Here is a 9,712-nt window from a genome sequence, read left to right on the forward strand (position 1 = left end):
AAATTGGGTCTAAAATGGGATTTTGGAACCCGCATCAGGACTTTTGAATTCGACTCCGTGAAATGGTACATTTGAGTTTAACAAAATTGTTTACCAATTACAATACAATTTGGCACTCGAAAGTACGAAATTCAGCCCATGCATTCAAATTATCATTTATGAAGAAATTAAGGAAGAGTGCAACCTTTTGTTCATGAAATTACCTCACCACGAAACTTTTAGAAGCTACCTGAATACTCCCATGCCTAGCCAAGATCACCACAAACACTCAGGATATGAAATCGCCTCAATCGGAGCTCCCAAGCTCAAGAAATCATATTTTGCTGTTTTGCCATAAAAGTAAAATTCGGGTCCTAAAAAGACCCTCAAGGTTCGCAAACGCGAACCCCTCAAAAGAGGTGGGCCTCACTAAAGCAAGTCCTGACTGCTTAAGCGACAAGCATCTCACTGATATTGTTCGCTTAAGTGATGCCCTGGCCACTTAAGCGAAGGTCGCTTTAGCGATGGCATGGTCGTTTTGAAGTGATAACACCAGCAGCTGCTGCAGCCAAGTCTTTGGCAAAGCCTAAAATTCTCCAGTGGTATTTTGGGGATTCATTCGAAACCCTTTGTGTACAAACGAACTATGCTACCCCACCTAATTTGACATTTTGGACTCAATAGAAAACTTGGAATTTCCATTAGAGGTCATCTCGACAAAAAGTGTGCCTCATGCCTTAGCACCGATTTAAGCTAAAATCCACAAGGAGGCTCAGAATGAGACTAGAAGTCTCAGGAGCCGCACAAAGGGTTATTCTAGACAAAAATTGATGTTTCGTATCTAACTGCACTGATAGAATTCCAATTCGAGTGCGTTTACCAACAATATTGACCAAAGTCAAAGTTAGGCCTAATTTCAAGGGCTTTAGTGCTAAATGCTCTCAAACTCGCACTGATTATCTTGATACTCATGCCAACAATGCTACTACACTAGTTTGGCCTTTTCAGAGCTGATAAAATCTTCAGAATCCCATTCTGAGGTTGCTTTCCTAGGGTTTTGACAGAATTCAACCATTCAAACTTCAAGAGCTCCAAAATAAGGGAAACAGGCATAAAATCCAAAAAAATGACCAAATGACCGAACTATTAGTACCATCAAGTCATATATGACTTGGGGTTGCTATAGGGAATATATAAATGCTGAAAAGGTCAGAAGATGAAAGAAATAACTTAGAGGGTCATTACATAAGGCTGAAACATCATCTCCTTCTTCTATCTTCGTATGGTTAATCCTCATTTAGGTGCTTCATTCTGTCACCAAATTTATTTCAATTTGTAACTAACATCACTAAATATTTTTGGTTCTTTTGTTCACGTGTTGAATTTTCTCAATGATCAATGATTAAGTGTCAATGAAAATAATGTCAATATTATTTCTGCACTTTTGATAGTTTCTCTCTTTTACATGTCTCATGTTTATTTGCTAGGTTCTTGCCTCTATGAACTTTTGCAAATGGAATCATCTAAAAATTGTAGTGGTTTTCAACCTGAAAGACGAAATCGATCTTCAAGTATGTAATATCTTATTCTCAATACCATTTTAGTTTTTACTGATGTACTTGTTTTTAAGATTTACTCGCAATCTTTACATTTTTACTAGATAATTTTCTCTTTTGGTTTTTCATTTTATTTTTTGAGCACCACATACACTTCTTGAGCGGCCTAGGATTAGTCCCTTTCCTGTTTGTCAATATGTCAAATTGACCACCATAGAGATACACCTCCTTAATTTTCTTTTCAACGCTGTTGAGTTTTATCAAATGTTACATAATTATGATATGCTATTAAGTTTAGTGCATATTTTTTTATTTTACATGATTGAATTTATAAATTTCACTCACCTATACATATTGCAAGTGTTTTTAGTAATCTACTGTTATTTGTATTAGGTCCTCGACATAGACTTCAGAGGCTGTTGAGTGAATCTGGCAATAGATTCTGTGCAGATTGTGGATCTCCAGATCCAAAATGGGTGTAAGTATCAGGTGTACTAGGAAATACAAGTTTAATATCACAGTTAAAGAAAATTATTAGGTTTATCAACCTCGTTAAATACATTTTTGATTCATCTTGAAGCAAATCCTTTATTGTCCCATAGCATTTGATTTTTACTTGTAGATATGATTATGTTTGTACTTTATTCATCTCAAATGTTGTAGGAAAAATTATAAATTTTAATCTTTTCACCTACTACTTCCTTCCACTCAGCAAGGCTAATGAGGTTTGACAAGAGTTAAAATAATCCAGACTTAGGAATATCACTGGTTTTACATTATTAAGAATTTGTCCCTCGATCCCTTGGTTATCATAAAACCAAGTACATAGCGGTATCTATTTCTTTTTTTTCAAAAGTATCATACATTAAAGTTTTTTCTTTTATTCTGAATAATTGTAGGATAACCTCGTACATTCCTCTTTTTTATGTAATTTTTTCTTGACTCTTGAAAGTACTTGCCACATCTATGTCAATTTATGATATGCAGATCTTTAAGTCTTGGAGTTTTTATATGTATCAAGTGCTCCGGAGTACATCGAAGCCTTGGAGTGCATATATCTAAGGTTAGATATTCAAACTTTGTTTTTTTGTCTTAACTTCCATATAGACTTGTTATTGTAGTATGTACTAGAATAGTGTTTGATCTATTTTTTTTTTCGTTACCTTTATCTGAACAAGAATTTTTATGGAAAAACCTAAATGAGAGTAGATTCTTGAAATGTTGAAATATGGGTAACAAAGCTGCATCAAGCTGCAATTTGGAAGATTGTGAGGAAAGATTGTGGAACCTAACATTCTCTATTCCTCTTTGCCTGCAAGACGTAGTTGTTCAAACTTGACTGAAGTTCATAGCCAAACTTGTATTTATATTTCCTCTTTCCATTGAGCAAAAAAATAAAGATTAAGTAGTTAACTCTATGACATGATTAACAGGTTTTGTCAGTGAAGCTCGACGAGTGGACAGACGATCAGGTTGATAGTATGATAGAGATGGGTGGAAATAGAGCAGCAAATATGAAGTACGAAGGTACCATTCCTGATAGTTATCGAAAACCCAGACCTGAGTCATCAATAGAAGAGCGTACTAACTTTATCAGGTAACGTATTTTAGTAACCATCAAATTTAGGTATATGTCGCATTCTATTCTAAATCAAAAATCCATTCTCAGGAGAAAATATGAGCTACAACAATTTCTAAACTCTGATGTACAAATGACCTGCCCTTTCCCACCATCATCATCTTCACATTGCAATTCTTTAAGTCTTTCTTGTCCTTTGGCCCTGGATAAGAGGAATTATGAGAAGCAATCCACTGGGCATCGTATCCACGGCATAGGGAATGCATTTCGTAATAGCTGGAGAAGAAAAGAATCTGAACATAGGAGCACCAAGAAAAGTAACTCAATGGTAATAATTTATTATTCTATAAGGAACAAAATCTTTTGCACTTATTTTAACAAAACCAGAGTGGATTATAGTTTTTATTTATCCATGTTTCTATTCAACTTACATGTAATGCAAATTGATAAAGGAACATATTATTGTAAAAGCTTATCTCATACTATTAAAAAAAGGTGAAATGGCCTTTTAAAGACAGAGAAGAAGGAAGAATTCTAAGGGAATTTGAAGTAGGGTCACTTATATTGTGAAACTTTCAAAGATGGGATACAAAGTTCTTTTATTCTTCTTTGCATTTTTAATGATCTCCTCGACCCTATTGTTAATATTGTTCTATAGCGGGAGGTATGTCCTGGCTGTTGCTTTTGCTTCAAAATTGAACAAAAGCAAAATTCGAGCTCCTTAAGAAATTTTCCTTACATAATTTATAAATAAATGAAAATGAATTCTTCATATGTCATTTCGAAGAAAATCAAACAATTCTATGAGATTGAATTCTTTTATCATACTCAACATATGCTTGCTTTATCACAAAATCATCTCTCAATTGAAACTTACTCCTACATATTTTACCTATAGGTAGGTATGGTTGAGTTTATAGGATTGATAAAAGTCAATGTGGTGAGAGGGACCAACCTAGCTGTCCGTGATGTGGTAACAAGTGATCCTTACGTAATTCTTTCCTTGGGAAGGCAGGTAAATGTTATTTCTAGTGTTGAGTTTTGTCATTTTTTTCATTAGTGCAGACTAAATATTTGAAGTACACTAAGAGTCCTTTTCTAGACCTGTAGCATCCTCACTTGAATAAAGGGGTTGATGGTTTATTTGGAACTTTCCTTTAATACCACATATGGATGCCACATGGTGTTAGAATCCTCACACTAAACTTCTTTTGTTTGCAGTTAGTCAAGACACATGTTATAAAGAACAATCTTAACCCTGTCTGGAATGAAAAGCTAATGTTGTCAATTCCAGAAAATGTTCCTCCTTTAAAAGTGGTATGTTTTTTTTCTTTTGTCATATGAACAACTATTAAATATGAAGAGGGAAAATTATAAGAATATACAAAAAGTAACATAAAAGGAACTTGATATTTATCTGCATGTCTGAGAAACTTGTTTAGGCAACCCTAATGAACTTAGGCATGGTTTTGCAGCTAGTGTATGACAAGGATACATTTACAACAGACGACTTCATGGGAGAAGCTGAGATTGACATCCAACCCCTTGTTACTGCTGCAAAAGCATCTGAAAGTTCAACACTTTGTGAATCAATGCCGCTTGGGAAATGGAAAGCAAGCAAAGACAACACTTTAGTTAAAGATGGCATTATTAGTCTAATAGAGGGAAAGGTGAAACAAAAGATCAGTGTGAAGCTTCAAAATGTTGAAAGGGGAGTACTTGAGATTGAGCTTGAATGTATTCCTCTCACGCAATAGCAATTGGAAGGAAAGGAAACAAACTTCAAGCATATATAACAGTGACATTTAACATGATTAATCCTTCGCAGCTATGTCTGAGGATCCTGTATCTTACCCAAAGTAAGTTGGTCAAGGGATTTAAACATAGTGCCATAGAATATGAAAACACAGTGTGCAGGAAATGTATTCTTAACTTAGTTACCATTATCAGAATTTCTTGTGGCAAAAAATGAATTCTACTTGTTAGATGACACGTGGCTGAAATGGTCAAGGATTGACCAGTTTAATGGACAAGTGTAGATTGTGGTATACAGAAACAGAAGAAAATACAGAATCACACCATTATTCAACCTTTGTTGTCCTATTATACTTTTGATGTTGCTAGGGCAAACATGACTTTTTAATATAATTTATGATACTTGTTCTTACCAAATTAGCTATTTGTCTTGCTTTATTAATGCACGCTCCTTAGATTACACCTTCTCATTTTCTTTTTTTTTTGAATTGATGATATTACAATATTTCAATATTAGGACAATTACATTGATCGCCTTAACACTTGTCTCTTAAGGGTGAACCTACAAAGTATACATTTATTGAAAAGAACAAATCTTACTTGACGATAATTGATCCAATACATAGGGCTTTTGCCTGATTATGTCTTAGGTTAACATTTCTAGTTAGCGTGGAAGTTGCAATTCATAATTTTACAAATCATTCATTTAGATTTAACATAAAGGAAATATGATTTTTTTAAAAAAATTCAAAAATCAAATAATACTTTTAATATTTTTCTACAACCACCCTTGCAAGTCATATAAAATTTTTCATCTCTTTTCTTGGGCGAACTCTATAAAATAAAATGCGAAGTAGAGTACTAATAAGCTTAACCAGATATATCAAGATCTAAAATTTCAACTGGATTTAAGTATATGTTATGGTACATGAAGTATTTTATGTCAAACGACCCTTACCCTTATAGGAATCATGTCTTTTATTTTATACGCAAGCAAACAATTCTTAGTTAACTATTTTATTTGATCAAATATATTATAGATTTTGTACCTTCAAATTAGAATTATGTTACACTTGATCATGACATTAGTATTAACTAAAAAATTATAGTCACATTATATTTGTCACATTGAAGTAACAATTTCTTTTTTGGATTAAAGCAACTAAATTTACTCACTATAATACAAAATTATTATCATAATCCAAAAACTTGAGTCATGATGACATCTAATAAATCTCACCAGTAGGTAAGTAAACCCTTAGTGTCGAACCCATGGATAACGGGTCTAGGGAGCGGAATAAATTGACAAGATCATAATAAAACATATTTAAGAGAAAAACAACAGAAATAGGATCATAATATATATATATAACCCTCGAATGAGGACAAAAAACAGAAAGATTCATCCCAAAACCTGGTGAATGTTGGTACAAAGCTATTACAAAATATAGAGTACAAGACTAGACATTTATAGAAAATATACGGACTATTTCAAAATGCAAAAGACTAGCCAAAATATACAGAGGTAGATAAGACAACTGTAATACCCCATAAGTGTTAAGGTCAGTGGAAAGGAGAGTTACAGAGATCTAGTGCAAGTTTCAGTTCTATGTCATTTCACAAGTCCTTTCACGGGCTGTGGAAGGTAACCATAGAAGGAGCCTGGGATTTTGGAAATTTCAAGTTAGGACATGGACAACAGTGCGGTCCATACAAAGTTTCACAAACCATGGAGTGGTCAATAGAAAGGGAGATTCCAATCTTTGGCATTTCAATTTTCATGGAAGATTGTATGGGCCATAGTATTTTATATGACCAATGGATAGGTCCATAGAAGTCGATCATCAGGAATCAATTTTTATTCAATTCACGAGCACCTTCATGGACCATGAAGACTTGTATGGCCCGTGCAGGGCTTCCATGAAAGGTGTTCTGTTAGTTATTTTTAGGGCTATTTTAGACATTTTCATAGGTTGTTTTGGACTAATTCCTAAGACCTATAACTCTCCTTACCCTTTGGGAACTACCCATTCCCTCTCATTCACTCAAAACCCCAAAAATTCTCTGAAGGTTTTTACTCTCAAGTCAAGATAGGATTTCAAGTTCAAGCCTTCTTATAGAATTTTGTTAGGGCTTTGATTCAAGGTATGCGAGAATTTAATTGATGGATTCTTTTTCATATGTGGAGTCCTAATGTATTTTTAATTATATTTATGATTTCTTCCTAAACCCTAGGTTTTTGATGATTCTGCATTGCGTTCAATTTTAATTATGGTTTATTTCTTTCCTATTGGCCTTATTATGCATGACTTGATCTTAATTACATATTTTGGTGAATTTCTTATGAACACATGCATTATGCCTATTTTATGATTATGAACTATTTGAGAATTATACAGGCATCATGATTTATGAAAGATGATTTTAAGGATGCTTTTAGATGAAGTATCAATGATGTTTTTATGAAACAAGATTGCTTCGAAAGGGAAGTATTTGCTCATGAATAATTCCATAATTTTTGTTATGAACCAACTTATCATGATTTAGATGCTTAGATAAGTGTCTTTATGAATATGTTTTGAAATCATGATTTATTAATGATCTATTCTTATGATGTTTCAAGTATTTTATGACAATTTTGATATTACTAGACTCTTACCATTTTCAAAACTTATTATATTTTATGTATGATATTCTGTTGAGAGTTTACTTAGAACCAAGATGACTTTGAGATTGATTCTCTCCCATTAGTAGAGGCTAGGTCTCTATAAGCAATCCCCTAATTCCATAATTACGTGCCCCAATAGGACTTTGTCTTAATTAGACTTATCTAGTGGATCCACAAATAGTTCATTTTAATTATAATACCCCCAAAGTTAGAAAGTCAAAACAAAAGAAATAACTCACTAAAGTTGTTTGTGTACCAGTTGTATGAGCCCTTGTATAGAACATAGAAGGTTGTACGGGTCATAGAACCTGTCTTGAAAAGGAAGAATTTGAGACTTAGGAAAATTTTGGGTCACTGATGACTTAGATGAGACCATATACGGACTGTATAAGGTCCTACGGTCTATAGAAAGGCCTCGTCGAAGGGTTCCTGAGAGTTAAAAGAAAATCAGAATTTTAGGTGTTTTGTAGGAGGCTCTTTTGGACCGTATAAGGTCCTATGGTCTCTAGGAGTGTTCGTAGAAAGATATTAAGAGAAGTTGAGTATTTGTGTTTTGCAAGATAAGAGGCTTATATGATATGTGGAAGATTTTATTGACCATAGAAGTTGCGCATAGAAGGTAAGATCGGAGAGGGATTTTTTGAATTGTATAGGATTAAAGGGTATATGGTCCATATAGATTTCTATGGATTATAAAAGTTTGTCATAAAAGGAAACATTATAAAGTTGGTGTCACGCCCCGGGAGGGTACCTTAGACGTAACCGGCACTCAGAAACTATTTCTGGCTCCCAAGCAAACCACATAGCCTGATCACACCTCAGTTCATTCATTCATTCAGCGGAAAGTTTAAAAATAAAGAATAATTTAGCGGGCAACTCAAATCACCCATCCAACACGAAGAATAAAGGCCATGGGCCAACAGATCAACCAATCGAGCAATTTTGACAATTGGCTATTCAAACTTAAGAATAGACAAATTATTTCAACTCAGGAATAGGGACATCACCTTCATCATTCTCATCATTTGGCACGAATAGAACATCGAAACTCCATCAACCGAAACATTCAAACATCTACATACTCAACCGTCGAATTCCAATTCACGAGCGACATTTCCAATCCTCTTCACCATTTCATGAGGTCAATATATCGGTGTCCGAACTTTCTCTCCTTTCCAAGCCTCATAACACCCTTCACGTACCTCCAATCTTTCCCCCAGATGCAATTATTAGTCTACTACCATCACTCTCACAGTGACAACCATACACTCAAGCTTATCACTCTAACTACCTCACTCATATCTAAGAGTTCTCGAGCTTACTTTAATACTTATACCCTCATCATTGTATGAGCTCTTTCCCGGAGACACAACAACATACTCTTACCTATCTATTGCTCATCACAAGGTCTCATATCACTCCTTCTTCACATATTTGTCCCCAACTAGACAAGTACAACACAACTATCACAATCAACAAAACTCACTCTTCCCCATCTACTCTCACTCAACTCCGCCTACTATCATCTTGGTCAACTCATCACTATCGAAAGCTCAAGACTTATTTTGGTTCATTACCCTATTATCTCCCCCTTAGCTCAAAAGCATCAACTAAATAATACTAACTAGTCACCCAAAGAAACTCATAAATTTAGAACCTCATATAACTCTGTACTATCTCATATGCACATTTTAAGCCTCTTCTTACCAAATAACTTAGCACCAACTCATTATTTACATTTGAGGGTCACATACCCCTCTATTCATGGCACACACTTCTCTCAAGCTAATATCTTAATCTCTCACATACGTCATGTCAAGCCTACTAAATCAAATCTTAAAACTAGCACTATCACAATCATTCAGTACACCTCATTACTCACCTCATAGATACTTCACTCTAGTTGTAGGTCTCAATAGACCACCATTCTTACTACTTCAATTCTACTCCTCTAACTCCCTTTTCCTACCTCTACAATCATGCTACCAACCATAGCTCACTATACCTCAAACCACATTCCCTTGAATGGTAAGACTTGTTACTCAGATACACAACTTCCCCCTCAAAGGTGACATTCGAATCAAGATGTAGGGATAAGATTCTAGGATACATCTCGCTCTGACTCAATGCATGATCCATACGAATGAGAGTACATCCTTCCAGATCAATAGAGTT

The 9,712-nt window shown here is 34.5% G+C and overlaps 1 protein-coding gene across 1 annotated transcript; it reads left to right on the forward strand.

Annotated features, from left to right (window-relative positions):
* The first annotated feature begins 1,472 nt into the window (after window positions 1-1,472).
* Window positions 1,473-5,264, forward strand: LOC129890842 (probable ADP-ribosylation factor GTPase-activating protein AGD11). Its single transcript, XM_055966306.1, has 8 exons — window positions 1,473-1,550; window positions 1,929-2,013; window positions 2,523-2,598; window positions 2,969-3,132; window positions 3,205-3,442; window positions 4,013-4,129; window positions 4,336-4,431; window positions 4,590-5,264. Exons 1-8 carry the CDS (start codon window positions 1,493-1,495, stop codon window positions 4,869-4,871), a joined length of 1,116 nt encoding a protein of 371 aa, XP_055822281.1. The 5' UTR covers window positions 1,473-1,492; the 3' UTR covers window positions 4,872-5,264.
* The last annotated feature ends 4,448 nt before the right edge of the window (window positions 5,265-9,712 follow it).

The sequence above is a fragment of the Solanum dulcamara genome, chromosome 5 (genome assembly GCF_947179165.1).
Source record: "Solanum dulcamara chromosome 5, daSolDulc1.2, whole genome shotgun sequence".
Lineage (NCBI taxonomy): Eukaryota > Viridiplantae > Streptophyta > Magnoliopsida > Solanales > Solanaceae > Solanum > Solanum dulcamara.